Genomic DNA, 16,480 nt, shown 5'->3' with positions numbered 1-16,480 from the left:
CGGGGAGGGGGGGGGGGGGGGCGAAGGGGGGGGGGGGGGGACACACACTGTTAAAAGTATATATTTTCTATATAAATTCCATTTTGTTCTGGTGGGGGGGGGTGTAGACTTTCTTTGAAGAGGTGCCTGAAAGGAACTGCACAAATCGTCGTAACATGAAATAACACAAAACATTACAAACTTGTTGAAAGCACTGTATGCCGAAAAGTATTAGTATACTTTATAAACCTATCATTAAATACAGAGGCGTAGCGATAGGGGGGAGAGGGGGGTACATATGTCCCCGGGCGCCAACCTTAGGGGGCGCCAAAATGGGTTGTAAAAACAAATTAAAATGTTATTTTAGCTGCATTTTTGCATTATAAATAGTTTGATTGGGGGGGGGGGTGCAAATCGAAAGTTTCAGGGGGGGGGGATGCAAATCGAAAGTTGAGGGGGGGTGCAAATTGAAAATTGCTCACAAGGGGGCGCCAAATTGAAAGTTTGTCCCCGGGCGCCGGGAAGTGTCGCTTCGCCTCTGATTAAATCTCGTTAAAAGTTCACAAAGCAATCTGATTATTTCAAAAATTATGCAGTAACTCATGACGCATGTCAACTCAGCTTTACACTACTTCCGGTTTAAATCCGATGTAGTTCGGTAGAAATTGGTGTTATTTTTATCCCGACCTCAAAGACATAGCGAATGATGAAGTTACATTGAAAGCATATAGAAATTATTGGCAAAAACTTTATTTGATGTCAAGGAATGAAGTCAAAATGTAAGCGTGTAGAACTTTATTGAAATACTTTATTTGATGTCAAGTAATAACGGGAAATTGTAAGCATGTTGAAATTGTTTGTAAAACTTTATTTGATGTCAAGTAATAACGGGAAATTGTAATCGTGTAGACCTTTATTTGACGTTAACAAAAACGGCATCAGAAGCAACTCCGCAGTTGTTGTCTTTTTGTGACATGAGAATGTAGCCGTCGTTGCCCCAGTAGGTGGACCAGGAGTTCTTCACTAGCCAGTAGTCTTGTCCATTCATGGTGCCATAGCCCACTGCCAGCACTGAGTGGTCAAGATCTTTTGGTCTTTTCTCTGTAAACGATAAGGCTCATTAGTGTTAAACTCTCTTAACATGGAACTCAGAATTGTACTCGAGACTATCGTACATAAATGTTAAATTTATAGCCGACAGTCAGCTCGGCGTGGTCGAGTTTATCTGGGTCTAGTATGATAAAGCCATTTAAAGAGATAATATCCAGTGCCTATGAATGCTGCAAGTTAAATAGTAATCTCATGCGTATCCAGTCGTTGTGGAGTTCAGAATTAAACCTAGGGCTTCAGAGACTATTATTATAATTATACAGATACAAGTTAAAGAAGAAAAGACACTTATCTGCAACAATCTATATATATAATTCTCTTCTGGGAGACGTTAGAAAACAAGCTGCAAGCGCGCCTTGCAGTCAGTGGCGTGCAGAGGGGGGGGGGGGGGCGGACGGGGCCCAGGCCCCGGGCATCCACTTCGAGGGGGCATCCAATGGAGTGAATTTATTAATATTATTTTTTTTATTTTTTTATTTTTTTTTGGAAATTGTGTCTTTGAGTCATAATACGTTTTTATCTTCCTCTTCAACAATTGCTGACTGATTTAATTATTTTGCCAACCCCACCCAAAACACATTGTCATTATCAATCGTCTATCACTCGTTATGACATTCTATCTGTATAGCACAACTTTTATGGAAAAAGCGGGCTTTAAAGTTTCTTTAATAAATGCGGTCTTTATATTAAAGTGTGTATCTGATAGTTTTTTTTTGTATAGTCTAGGGGCATCATTTAGAATACTTTTTTCCCATTTAATTCCTAGGCACTGAAGGGGCATATTTTTAAAAGTATTTAAAGTATGTCCATATTCGTTTTACTACTTTTTATGAGAACCTTAGAATAATAATTATTATATCCATATATATATATATATATATATATATATATATATATATATATATATATATATATATATATATATATATACTGCAGGGGCATCTTTGAAGTTATTAAGCTTATATTGGTTCGATGTATTTGAAGGGCATAAATCAATACAGTAACTATACCCATCATCATTTTATCTATTGTTGGGGGCATCTTTAAAGTATTTATGTATAATATATTCATTATAATACATTTTAAGGACATCCTTACAATTTTTGGGGGGAATTTTTTGTAAAATAAATTTAAGAGCATTTGCAGATGAAGTAAGCCCGTATTATTTTTTTATAAATTGTAGGGGCACCCTAGAGAATTTATTCGTTTTATGCATATGAATATACTAAAGAATAAGAATGTTCGTATTGTTTCTGAGACACTGTAAGGACACCCTCAAGAATATGCATCAATATATTTTTTTTTAATATACATTGTAGTGATATCATTTCAAACAAATGTGCCCAGGTTATTTTTTATGAATTGTAGGGCATGCTAAAAGTTGTGTAAAAGTATTTTAAAGCAAAGTAAAGCTATCTGTAAAGTTAATGGGCTCTTAAATAGAACTGATGCTATAAATAGTAGAGCCATCTGTAAAGTAGGGACGGAGTGGTCTAGCGGTAGAGAGCTGGACTGCTAACCGGTCAGTCTCGAGTTCGAATCCGCGTTCAAGTCGGTAGACCGTCCCTGAGTCCACCCAACTCTGATGGGTACCTAACTAACGTTAGGGAAAGTAAAAGGCGGCTGGGCATAGTGCTGACCACACTATCTCTTCATATGCTGAGGTCACAGAAACAAGTGAACTCTACTTCACTTGCCCCATAGACCGACAGGTTTGAAAGGGAAACTTACATCTGTAAAGTAAGTGAGTCCACGTTGATTTAATGAATTGTGTGAGTTATAGCCGTTACTGGATTAATTCCCACACAGGGCTGGCATAGGAATACTCGGGGCCAAGAGCCAACCATAGTGCGGGGCCCAAGTTTACCATCGTTGTCTTAAACATGTACAGCGAGGCTGTATCAAACTAGGGAAATAGTGTACGAATTTAGGGACGAATTTTGGTCGTAACCTTTTCTTCCAATTTGGAAAAGTAGCATTTTTTTCTTCTGCTCAAAGCGAATTAATATTATGACGACGATATAATTATAAATTGTTTTACTTTCATAGTAGCTCCACTATTATATCTCTGGCCTCGAAATTCACCAATCTTTATGCCATATTTCTCGAGTACTGCTGGCAGTAAAGCTAAATATCTTTGTCTCTTGTGTCTTTAGCGATACAAAAATTCTATTAAACATCAACAAAGCGCACAAGCAGAAATCGCTGTTCCCGATGACTAGTATCGATATTTTCTCAATGTATCGAGTTAAGACGAGACGCTTTATTCCTACGTATCCGACTACTTCGACGTACGAGACAAGACTAGCATTTCTAAGGTCCGTAACTAATACAGGCATCCAAAAAAAAATCCTACTTTGGTCAGAATACAATAGGGTATCAAATTATGTGTTTTTCCCATATTTAAATACCAGGTACACGGGGGTGGAGGCTGAGGGGGGGGGGAGGGCTCACTCAATGGACCCATCGCCAGCCACCTCAGGTAAAACAATCACCAGGCGACCGTACCGCTCCCTGCACATAACAACGAGGTGTGACACTAATGTCTTCCTATAAAATACAGCAGTGTTCAAGTTCAGCTGGGGGGGGGGGAGAATTCACTAGGCCTAACATCAACCGTGGCCTCAGTTGTAGCAATAAACAATGGCGACCTTTGACCTTTTAGTTTTTTTTTTCTCAATGTAATTCAACTGTGACCGCAGCCCGACCCGGTAGGGTAATGGAAACTGGAAACTCTTTTGTTGGGCTTGGCATAGAGCCCCTCCCCCCCCCCCCCAACATCCGGCATGTCCCCAAACTGTTTTCCCCCTCCCCGAAATTCCATCCAGTATAACATTTGTTGAGTGAGTCATTTCTTTGGATATATTCGCATGGAGTCTTCTCAAGAGTTTAGCTAAGTCAATTTTTTAAAATGCTTTTCTATTTGTATTCTGTTTAATAACATAATGTGTGTTATAATTTATCGTCAATTGTAGGGCTACTAACACTTTTAACACCATATGATATTATATATATATATATATATATATATATATATATATATATATATATATATATATATATATATATATATATATATATATATATATATATATACATATATATATAATTTATGGGGGCATCTTCCCTTGGGTTTGCCCCGGGCATCTACATAGCTCTGCACGCCACTGCTTGCAGTCCCCCTCTCTTCCTCTCTATCGCCACCCCCCCCCCCCCTCACATGGTCTGGTGAGCTGTGGTTCACGCTAAATGTTTACATTCGTAGAGCCGGGTTTGATGACGGCTATTAGGGGCAGATAATTTAGTTTGAAACGATTTTAAACTTAGAGGAGGTAACTAAGAGGAGGCTGCTTTCACCGGGGGGGGGGGGGGGGGTTAAGTGTTTAAAAGCAAATATTTTCAGTGGCAGCATTGGTTCTGTCGAATTCACAAACTATGAATTACTGAAAAGTAGAAAAAAAACAAATAAATAGCGGCGTATGATACACCGCGGGTCGGCTCGTACTTGATATTATGTTTAAATTTTAAGGACTTTTTTTTGTTTAAATAGAAATAAATAGCATAAAAGAGAAATACTTACTACAATTTGGCTCATAATAAACGCCATTAGCATAGAAAGTGAATGAATCTTGAGATGCGTCGATGGAAACTGAGACAGGGCCTTTATTGAATATGGCCAATTTCAATGCCCCTAGGTCACCCTCAGGCAAGTCTGTATAGTTAGCCAGCTGGACAACGGGTTGGACAACCCTACTGCGACAGAACCCGTCCTGTCAAATGCAGTTAATGTTATTTCGCTTCCTCGTTTTCTTTTATTAAGATAAGTCATTTACGTAATGTTAAAGAACACAGTCGTGACCGATATTGTGTGGGATGCGCGCAGAGAAGTGAAATTTGTTTTAGGGAGCCTACAAGGCAGGTTAAGGATAGCTATAGGTTTGTAGTTGGGTTTGGGGTTAGAGTTAGGGTGAGGGATCTTCAGAATGGGAGGGTAATTACCCAAATGGGGTAATTGACAGGGGTAATAACTCCAAAGGGTAATGTCGTGGGGAACCGAGAATGTCCGGGAGGGGGGATAATTGATGGGGGTAATGTCCTTGAACCACCAGGGCATTAGATCAAGGGATTATTCGTTGCCCATGCAGTGAGATCCTTCTCTCACCCATGGCCCAAGTGAACGCTAAGTGATACGTTTGATAGTGAGTTCAGTTACAGAAGCTGCTGAAAGTAAGACAGCGTTGATAATCAAATTCCACATCGCCGGAGATCGACATGGTCGGGTCGGTTAAGCTCATGGTTGCTGAACTGATAAGTTTCGAGTTCGAACCCCAGGACAGATGACGCTCGATAGCTGGGAACATCTCACTCTTCTAGGAGAGATAACTTCAAAATCAAACAACCTGCTGCCTTGTTGTTTACTCTTGGTTGGACAAAGGCTATGGAAGCAAATCCAAAAGAAAAGCAGGCTGAAATACGAGTCAACGGCCCACTGTGGCGCAAAACAAGTTGACACGTATTACTTAATTGTGACTGAGGTAATCCCTTTCAACACTAGAATTAAGAACAAAGAAGAAGAATCATATGATTCGGACGCTCTACTCCTGTTTGATTTTTTCAATTTTTTCTTAGATGGGTTGCTTTTTGCCACATCAAGACCACACCCCCCCCCCCTTCAACAAGCCTCATATGCCCGCAAGCTCAATCTCTAGAAGTTAACTTTGTCACAAATTAAAGCACTAAAACGTACAAAATCAAGTATCAACTTACAATAGCCAAGTAATGCCCATACTGTTCCTCGCTAGCGATACCACCGTTTTGCATGGTGTATTCGAATGCTGCCCTTTGAAAACCACCATCGCAGCCAGTGTTCGCAAAACCCCAGGAACAGTCGACAAGTTGTTGCTCAGACAGACGTTCCAGGTGCCCATTCTGTGAAGACAAAACAGGAAGCAGAAGTCAGTAGCTTGTAGGTCAAGCTTTTCAAATCTATTTAAGGTATCGGCGGGAGTACTTTATTTACCCGCTCCATAGAAGTCAGTGAGTAGCTTGCAGTTAAAGCTAGTCAAATTTAGGGGATAGTTTTAATTTACCTTCAAGAAATGTGCCCCTTCCACAGACGTTAGTAGCTTGTAGCTCAAGCTTGTCTAATCTAATTAGCTACCATAGCTAGTTTTAATTTACCTTCAAGAAGTAAGCCCCTTCCATGGCGCCAGTGGCTGAAAAACTCCAGCAAGAACCACATGAGGCTTGGTCTTTCACGGGCGTAACGGCGCCTGGACGTAAACATTGGTTAAACATTCAGGAGACAATTGCTAGAGTTTGTAAGTACTTTTAGAGGATTTGGCCTTGGAAATACTTATCAGGGAAACAAATATCATCTTTATAAAAACTATGAATTCGTTTCGAAGGGACCTGTATTTCTTTAGGTGATGAGGAGTTGGGGGGAGTTCCCCTCTCACTATCACATCCAACACTTACCCCCGACCCCACCCGGGGGGAGAATATATAACTTCAACATGATCATTGTCCACACCTGTCTACCCAGGAAGCTTCAAGTACCCCAGGGAGCTAATTATCTGGGAGGGGGAGGGGGCAGGGTGGCAGAAATGGACTATGATAGTGTTACGGAAATAATGTAGTTTCCAATTCTACGCACACAGAATTTAAAACTTACGTTTTTAACGAAATATACAACACGTATAAATTGTTTACTTTTAATTTGTATGCTATTTTCTTATCAAACGGACAGTCGAAAGCACCGCCCTTGTGACGCCATTGTTGACTGGCGCCTCTAGCACCAACCCAACTACACCTAGTGACGCCCACATCCTACATGTGAGCTAATGTGACCCAAACCTTGGAGTCTCCAGTCCCACTGGTCAGGCACATCCTGTTTGTCCATGGCCATCAGGCTGAACTTCTTGCCCCCATGGTCACCATGGGTGTAGCGGAACCCTCTCATGACTTTCATCTCTTTCTGAGACCTGTCGGCCAGATGGTTTACGGCCAGCGTGTACGTCAGACCAGCGCGGTTCTTGGAGTTGATAAATCTACACCGTTCAAAGCATATTTTATGTCAACGATACACATATTAACAAAACACATTTTTATAACAAAAAACATATTTTACGTCAACAATACACATTTTTATATCAACAAACACATATTTTATGTCGACAATACACATATCAACATTTTTATATCAACAAATCACGTGTTTATGTCATCAGAACACATTTTTTAATCTACAAACATATTTTACGTCAACAATACTAACTTTTGGGGACGAAGTGGTCCAGCGGTAGAGAGCTGGACTACTAACCCGTCAGTCTCGAGTTCGAATCCGGGTTCATGTCAGTAGACCGTCCCTGAGTCCACCCAACTCTAATGGGTACCCAACTCACGTTAGGGAAAGTAAAGGTGGCTGGGCATAGTGCTGACCACACTATCTCTTCATATGCCGAAGTCACAGAAACATGTGAACTCTACTTCACTTGCCCCATAAACCGTCAGGTTTGAAAGGGAAACTTTACTTACTTTTTAATACTAACTTTTATATCAATTAAACACATATTATGTCAACTAAACACGTTTTATGCCATTAAAAGACATTTTATATCAACAAAACACGTTTTATGTCAACAATACACGTTTTTATGTCAACAAGACATAATTTTAGGACAGCAAAATCACATTTTCCTTTCAACATAGCCACATTCGAAAGTCAACAAAAGAAATGTGCTTTGTTTACAAGAAAAGTTTTCATGTCAACAAAACACATTTTTATTACAAAAAAAACAACATTTTTATGACAAAAAAATACACATTTTATGACGTGAACAAGAATAAATCCAATTACTATGTGGACATCTTAAATTGATTACCTACATTTTACAAGTTTATAATGTATTTTTTAACGTAGTAATTTCTTTCGCATAAATTTTAAGAAGAAATTAATTTTTAAAAATAAACTTTTTTTCTCTAACTACAATTGTAAAAATGTTAGTCTCTCGTGAAATCTAGAAAACATTTTAGCGACCAACCTTCACAATTGTCTTTAAAGAAAGAACTTTTTTATTACTCTTTTTAGAACCTGTATATTTAGTTAGTGTACGCAAGTTTTATTAATTTTCACAAACTAAAACGAAAAATAATAAACCGCGAGTGATCTCCCCTAAACTGTCTCGAATATTCTTATGTAACACTAGCCGCCAAGGTAAATCTTTTTTAAATGTACCAACTTGTGAACAGAATAAAACAAAACAAAACATAAACACAAAAGAAAACACAAACACAACACACACACAACACAAACACAACACAAACAAAAACACAAACGCATTAAAAAAAACCATAACGCTTTCCTAGTCGTGAGCGCTCAGAGAGAGCCTTTCCAGCATTCTCTAAAACTCTAATTTCACCATCCGTTTTAATAACACCGAAAAGACAATTAAAAATATTTAAAATGGATTAAAAATATTATCTATATCCCGAGTTACCATCCCTCGTAGTGTTATATAAGAATATTTGAGAAAGTTTAGGGGAGATCACTCCAGGTTTATTGATTACTTAAACTTTTTAAAATAGAATAGAATCTCGTAGAAAAAATAATTGCGCACTAAGTGAACGCCAAATAAAATGTGTGTGCGGAATAATAATAGTATTTTTATAAATTTACATGCGATTTTGGAGAAGCGGGAAAAGTGTAAATTACTACTTCCGGTCAACGGAAAATACTCAAAATTTTAAAAAGGGCAGAGAATTAGATATTTTACTTACATGTGAAATTTCAGTTATCTATCTGAAACAGTACTCAAGTTATAGGCTTTTGAAAAATTGAAAGTAGAATAAGTTCCACTTCCGGTTATCGGAAATCGCTCAAAAGTTGATATAATACTTATATATATGAAATTTCATCAACCTAGCTGTAACGGTACTCAAGTAACAGACACACTCACAGACAGACATACGAACAAGATTGTAAAACTATGTTTTTCCGACTCTGATAGGTTTAAAACGTCGAGATTTGTGAAAATTCTATTGTTTTTTGTTGTTGGTTTTTTTTTTGCACTATTACAATACTTTCTCCATACTTCGTATACGTGAAAGTTAAAATCTATAGTCCAGTAGCGATTAAACATGCCTGAGATTTTTCCTGAATATCTGTTTCCGTGTCTCATGTTCCTCGTCGTCCTTGTACGCCTTGTTGTGTGTCTTCTTGAAGCGTTCAAAAGCCTCATGAACGTGGTCGTCATAGTTGTGAATATATTCGCGGATGGGGTTCATCATAATATGCTGTTCAGGATTAGTGTTAGAAAGTGCGGTACAGGTCAGGTCTGTAGGGAAACATAAGAGAATATTGTTCAACAACTTTTTAGATAAATAGAAATAGCTTTGGAATAATTATTTTGTTTTAAATATCCCTTCCTTCTGTTTGTATTTTGTAAATATAACTTCACGACAATCACTAATTTATTTTAGCTTCCTAAGGTAATCTAAAATAAAGTTCCCTTTCGAACCTGACGGTCCAGGGGGCTTGCGATGTAGAATTCGCCTGTTTCAGTGATATCGACTTATGAAGGGATCGTGTAATCAGTAGGCACCCTACATACCTGGGTGGACTCAGATACAAAACCGGGTATTCGAGCTCGAGACTTTCGGGTTATCACTTGTATGCTCTACCATCCAAACACCCCGTCCTCTAATAATCTACAGATTCAAATTTTTCCACCGTTTTGTGATTTTAGAAAATTACCAACACGTGTTAGATTTACTTGCGTAGCGCGTGTTCAAAGCTATGCACGTGTAGTAATGCTTATATAATTAATTAACGAATTTAGTGCAGACAGGAAATAAAAAACAACTGACTGTCAGGAACAGCAAAGTCTTTATCCGTAAACACAGCCGGGGATTCCCATTTGGTAAAGTCCACGTAATATTTGTCGATATCAAATTGTTCAAACCGTATAGGTGACAGGTCAGCAGCGTCTGCCCAGAATTTGTTGTTTCTCTTAAAGAATGACAACAAAATGTGTTCTTTATCTTAAAGAATGACAACAAAATGTGTTCTTTATCTTAAAGAATGACATCAAAATGTGTTGGATATCTTAAAGAATATTTTTAAAATGTGTTGTTTATGTTAAAGAATGACAACAAAATGTGTTCTTTATCTTAAAGAATGACAACAAAATATGTTCTTTATCTTAAAGAATGATAACAAAATGTGTTCTTTATCTTAAATAATGATAACAAAATGTGTTGTTTATCTTAAAGAATGACAACAAAATGGGTTGTTTATCTTAAAGAATGACAACAAAATGTGATGTTAATCTTAAAAAATGACAACAAAATATGTTGTTTGTCTTAAAGAATGACAACAAAATGTGTTGTTTGTCCTAAAGAATGACAACAAAATGTGTTGTTTATCTTAAAGAATGACAACAAAATGTGTTGTTTATCTTAAGAATGACAACAAAATGTGTTGTTTATCTTAAAGAATGACAACAAAATGTGTTGTTTATCTTAAAGAATGACAACAAAATGTGTTGTTTATCTTAAGAATGACAACAAAATGTGTTGTTTGTCCTAAAGAATGACAACAAAATGTGTTGTTTATCTTAAAGAATGACAACAAAATGTGTTGTTTATCTTAAAGAATGACAACAAAATGTGTTGTTTATCTTAAAGAATGACAACAAAATGTGTTGTTTATCTTAAAGAATGACAACAAAATGTTTTGTTTATCTTAAAGAATGACAACAAAATGTGTTGTTTATCTTAAAGAATGACAACAAAATGGGTTGTTTATCTTAAAGAATGACAACAAAATGTGTTGTTTATCTTAAAGAATGACAACAAAATGTGTTGTTTATCTTAAAGAATGACAACAAAATGTGTTGTTTATCTTAAAGAATGACAACAAAATGTGTTGTTTATCTTAAAGAATGACAACAAAATGTGTTGCTGGGTGTGTCGGCTGATATAACAATCAGCTGATGATGATGTCAAGTTACCCCTTCAACCGGCGATGACTTCTGATACTTATTAGCCAGCCGAGTGCCGATCATTTCTTTACCAACAAACTGAAATTATATAAAAATAAAATATTTGTGTTAGGCTTGTATATAGTAATGTGCTAAACCACTACAATGTGCTAAACCAATGAGCTAAACCACCACAATGTGCTAAACCACTACAATGTGCTAAACCACTACAATGTGCTAAACCACCACAATGTGCTAAACCACTACAATGTGCTAAACCACTACAATGTGCTAAACCACTACAATGTGCTAAACCACTTCAATGTGCTAAACCACTACAATGTGCTAAACCACTACAATGTGCTAAACCACTACAATGTGCTAAACCACTACAATGTGCTAAACCAATGAACTAAACCACCACAATGTGCTAAACCACTACAATGTGCTAAACCACTACAATGTGCTAAACCACTACAATGTGCTAAACCACTACAATGTGCTAAACCACTACAATGTGCTAAACCACTACAATGTGCTAAACCACTACAATGTGCTAAACCACTACACTGTGCTAAACCACTACAATGTGCTAAACCACTACACTGTGCTAAACCAATGAGCTAAACCACCACAATCTGCTGAACCACTACAATGTGCTAAACCACTACAATGTGCTAAAAGTGCAATGTGCTAAACAACTACAATGTGCTAAACCACTACAATGTGCTAAACCACTACAATGTGCTAAACCACTACAATGTGCTAAACCATTATAAAGTTGTTGTTTTTTAATATTTATGTAAATACAGGTAGATATATAATTTTTCTTACAGAATAAACAGATATTTAATTACATGTGTTTCTATTGATAAAGTAGTAAGTTATATAAATCCACATTTATGTGTTACATTGTTTGGTTTTATTCTGTTTGTAAATAGAATACAGATGATCTGAAATAAAACGGAATATCATATCGTTACTGCTGATTCAAGATTAATTAATTAGGAGTTCCATTTGTGAAAGAGTGATTAACGCTCCGTTTCAAGTCGGGGTTTTTTTGTGTGTGGACGAGTTAAGACTTGTGTATGTGGGACGCAATCGACAATTTATATTTATAATTAAATCTTAAATTATAACTGTAAAATTACAACTCACGACATAGTCAGTTAGATCGGGTAACACGCTACTCAGTGATATCAGGGCATCGGGTATTCCACTGACTTGAAAACATTTTATTTGATTATACACCTTTAGGTTGGTCACTGGAACGACCAAGAAACTTGTACCATAGGGAAGTCCTGGGGCCTCGCTAAACTGAATCGTCCTCTGGGTACCTGTAACAGATTGTATTTGGTGAATTGTATTTGGAGTGAAACGCGTGTGATATTTGAATTCCTGACCAACGGAAGTGAATGCGTGAGCGATCAATCGCTGTATTTTGCATGATTTTTTTGGAGATCGCTCACTGACTGAAGAGAGTGAATGTTTGTCTATATAATCGGGGTAAATGAGATCATCGGGGTACCACCTAGATGAATGCAAGGGGAAGATGTGTGTGTTGGCGGTTAGGACTTGAAATGTTTTGATACTGAATGCAGTATATTCTTATGGATCTTCTTATTATTGTAAATAAAGTTGTAAAATGAAACAGCTGTTCAGGGTCTGTCTTTGACAGAAAGAAAAACTCACAATAACATCTAGTTGCCACATCAACAACTACGTATTGTTACATTGGTGTCAGAAGTGGTCAACATAGTGGTACAGCCCCCCCCCCCCCCTTTCAAATTAAAAAGAAAGTATCAAAAAGACAAGACATGGACGTCTTGTACTATATTTTTAGAAAATTCTTAATGCTCATTCATACATTTAAAAATAAAGTTTTAAAAATTAGATTTATGACATTTAAAAAACAAACAGACTTTGTAATTGTATTTTTAATAAGATAAAAAAAATACTAGCTCAATTTTTTTTTATAAATGACTAACAAGCAGAAAAACCTGCTGAAGACTAGCATTAATCACTGGGTATAAACATAGGCGAACGTTAAATTATTTTTTAAAAATCACTTAATTATGAGTTTCCTTATTACTACTATACAGTGTTTCTCTCAGACTTTTTTTTCTGCTGTGGTGGTGGGGGGGGGGGGAGATTTTAATTATTTTTTTTTGGGTGGGGGCGATACTGATAAAAGAATATATTTTATATATAAATTCTATTTCGTCCGGCTGGGGGGGGGGCGTTAGACATTCTTCAGGGGGTACCCGGAAGAGATGCCTGAAAGAAACTCTGCTCCCATCACTGTTTATTCACACGTATTGGCTTTGTTAAATGTCAACAAAGTTCACAACGGTCTTACCATTATAGTAATCCACTCTCGAACGTGAGTTTGGTGCATCAAAAAAAGCTACGAAAGGCTCCGTAATTTCAGGATAAGGAAAACGCATGACGCCTTCTACCCTGTATGTGTCTTTGTAGACAGGTGGGTCTACTGCTAGGCAACCAACAACTGAAAATAAAAATATCAAACCAGGTCATGTTTAGACTAATTTCAACGGGAAAATGCGCAACGAAAAACTGCGCACAAACAAAGCAAAGTGTAAAGGGGCATTTTGGCTTTCTTAAATCGAACATTTATAGACATAACTAAAGAATGATAACATGTGCATTGTAGCATAATAAAACACGTATCCACGAATTGTAATAAATTGAAAGTATTGCAGTATAATTATTTTGTGTTTTTGCATTTATCTCTTTGCGCATTTTTCCGTTTGCGCAGTTTTCCACTGGCGCATTGTTCTGGTAACCCAATCGAAACATTCCATCGGAAATCAATAGTGTATGTGGCCCAATGTGTCTTGGGCACAGAAGGGAACAGATGAGGAATCTTTTCCCACACGTATTAACTATTTCGCTATCGCTAGGAATTCGATTAATCTAAACTCATAACTAAAGCATGTTTTTCAAAAAGGTATTATTTTATGCTCATTATCACTTAACAATGCAGCATTTGTTAGATTCAACGTCATTTTGCCAGTTTTTTAGAGGTGTGTATTTATTGGTTTGTTTGTATGTATGTTTTTGTGTGGTTAAATCGCATAGAATGTTTCATCATTTTCTAAAAACACATTTTCTGTTCGTCAGTCTGTTCGTCCGTCAGTCCGTCTGTTCTTTTGTCTGTCTCATAACAAAAATATTTTTCTTGAAATATAATGTGGGTCGCTGGGAAAAAATATTCTATTCATTTAATGATAACAGCTGTTTTTACTACATCTAAGAATTAATTTTTTTCATTTTCGTTTTTATGTGCGTAAAAATTGTATTAGTTTAAACGTTATTAAACCTGTTCTATTTATCTTCTGGTCTTACTAGTGGTAGGCTAGTTAGAAAAGTTTATCCTCTAGTGTTGCTGAAATTCGTGCATCAATGTTCATTAAAGCAATGGTATTTTAAAATAATTTTATTTTTTATCAAAATTCTAACAAAAATACATGTATAATATTTCTCAATTGTCTTTTTTAAAATTTATTTTGATGAAAAGTTAACAAACTTACAAAAAATGTAATGTGATGAAAAGTTAACAACTACTTACAAAAAAACACCAAAGGGATGTAACCCAGGTTTGCCATTTTCTTGAGAGAACTACCACACCAAGTATGACCACACAAATTATCACTCGATGTACTAGACTTTTTATAGAAACTAAATGAGATAATCAGCGACATCACATGAGGGAGTTAATTAAAACTTAATTAAACTTTACCACCAGTGTACATATGTTTTGGACCCAGGGATCATAGGTTGAAGATTTGAATAGCCTAAGCTTCTTGACTTGTTATAGACTAGCCGATTGTAATGAACAGTTTTAAATTCTTCCACTGCGAGACTGATTCGATCGTTGGTGTGTATTGTATTTTTAAATACATCAGCATAAGCATTCTCGTATTATACATTGTAATAGTTTCATACATCACAAGCTCATTTGACTGATATTTATTAGTTCAATACACCAACAAGCACATTTGACTGTTATTACATTAGTTCAATATATCAGCAAGCACATTTGACTAATATTACATTAGTTCAATATATTAATAAGCACATTTGACTGATATTTAATAGTTCAATACACCAACAAGCACATTTGACTGGTATTACATTTGTTCAATATATCAACAAGCACATTTGACTAATATTACATTAGTTCAATATATTAATAAGCACATTTGACTGATATTTAATAGTTCAATATATCAACAAGCACATTTGACTGGTATTACATTTGTTCAATATATCAACAAGCACATTTGACTGATATTACATTAGTTCAATATATCGATAAGCACATTTGACGGATATTGTAATAGTTCAATACATCTGCAAGCACGTTTGACTGATATTATATTAGTTCACTATATCAGCAAGCACATTTGACTGATACTGAAATAGTTGAATAAATCATCCGGCACATTAATTTTTCTAATATTGTGATAGCTCAATGCATCTGCAAGCATACTGTATTAGTATTAAAGTTATAGTGTTTATACGGAAATTAGTACTGAGTAAGTTCCACTTCCAATTACCAGAGATTGCGCAAAAATTGTTACAGAACTACAAATTTGATAAAATAATGAAGTACTTTTAACATAACTAAAACGGTGCTCAAGTTATCCTTTTTACACACCACACACACACACAGAGAGAGTGAGAGAGAGAGAGAGAGAGAGAGAGAGAGAGAAAGAGAGAGAGAGAGAGACGACACACAGACATAGAGACACAAATTTTCAAACTAAGTTTCTCCGCTTAAAAAATTCCGCATCGCCCGGTCGTGTTCAGCTGTTTATTACCAGTTAATTAATACGATTGTTTCATTATGAAATTAAAATGTAAAGGCCCCAAAAGGTTTGTTTTAAAGAAGTATGGGATGTGTTTGCAAATCGAAAGTTGAATTTTTTTTTTCTTCTATCGTTCCCTTAGCGTTAAAAAATTATAAAACATTTTTAAATAAAAAAGGAGAACCAATGATCCAAATCCTTAAGGATACGTAGGAGATTTTATTAAGAGATTTTATTTTATGTTTTAAAGACCAAACAAAGCACTTGCACAAAAATATTTGCTTTTAAACAGTATCAGTAGCGCATGAAAAACGAGTATCCTTTCCCCATTATCCCCTCAGTCTTATTCCCCCATTTAAAAGCAGCCGTCCGTGACGACAGTTTACAGACGACAACAACCAGATCAAGTAGATCTTGTTACCTCCCTTATTTTCAATTCATGTAAAAACTATGTTATCTGCCACTAACAGCCTACACTAGATCGACTGGTCCTACCATTGTAAACATTCTCGTGAAACACAGCTCACAAGACTGTATGGCTGATCTCGTTTAGCTATTTATCTCCCCTTCTGT

At 36.4% G+C, this 16,480-nt stretch overlaps 1 protein-coding gene across 2 annotated transcripts in view; it reads right to left on the bottom strand.

Moving 5' to 3' along the window:
• Nucleotides 1-757: 757 nt before the first annotated feature.
• LOC131940441 (digestive cysteine proteinase 1) overlaps nucleotides 758-16,480 on the bottom strand; it is a 29,122-nt gene continuing 13,399 nt past the window's right edge. Inside the window, exons 2-12 of one of the 2 annotated variants that reach the window (XM_059299070.1) lie at nucleotides 14,665-14,706; nucleotides 13,432-13,581; nucleotides 12,231-12,409; nucleotides 11,103-11,171; nucleotides 9,958-10,099; nucleotides 9,233-9,425; nucleotides 6,946-7,139; nucleotides 6,271-6,362; nucleotides 5,857-6,018; nucleotides 4,670-4,859; nucleotides 758-1,080 (exon numbers count right to left, since the gene is read on the bottom strand). In XM_059299070.1, the coding sequence (XP_059155053.1) occupies nucleotides 893-1,080; nucleotides 4,670-4,859; nucleotides 5,857-6,018; nucleotides 6,271-6,362; nucleotides 6,946-7,139; nucleotides 9,233-9,425; nucleotides 9,958-10,099; nucleotides 11,103-11,171; nucleotides 12,231-12,409; nucleotides 13,432-13,581; nucleotides 14,665-14,701 (1,596 nt within the window). In that variant the 5' untranslated portion in view covers nucleotides 14,702-14,706 and the 3' untranslated portion in view covers nucleotides 758-892. Of the gene's footprint in view, nucleotides 1,081-4,669; nucleotides 4,860-5,856; nucleotides 6,019-6,270; nucleotides 6,363-6,945; nucleotides 7,140-9,232; nucleotides 9,426-9,957; nucleotides 10,100-11,102; nucleotides 11,172-12,230; nucleotides 12,410-13,431; nucleotides 13,582-14,664; nucleotides 14,768-16,480 lie in introns of those variants that run through there. The other variant, XM_059299069.1, reaches the window with a different exon arrangement.

The sequence above is a fragment of the Physella acuta genome, unplaced genomic scaffold (assembly GCF_028476545.2).
Source record: "Physella acuta isolate Inbredline_101_S28 unplaced genomic scaffold, ASM2847654v3 ptg000317l, whole genome shotgun sequence".
Taxonomy (NCBI): Eukaryota; Metazoa; Mollusca; class Gastropoda; family Physidae; genus Physella; species Physella acuta.
Note: the sequence above shows the minus strand (reverse complement) of the source record. Positions and strands in the feature narration are given on the sequence as shown.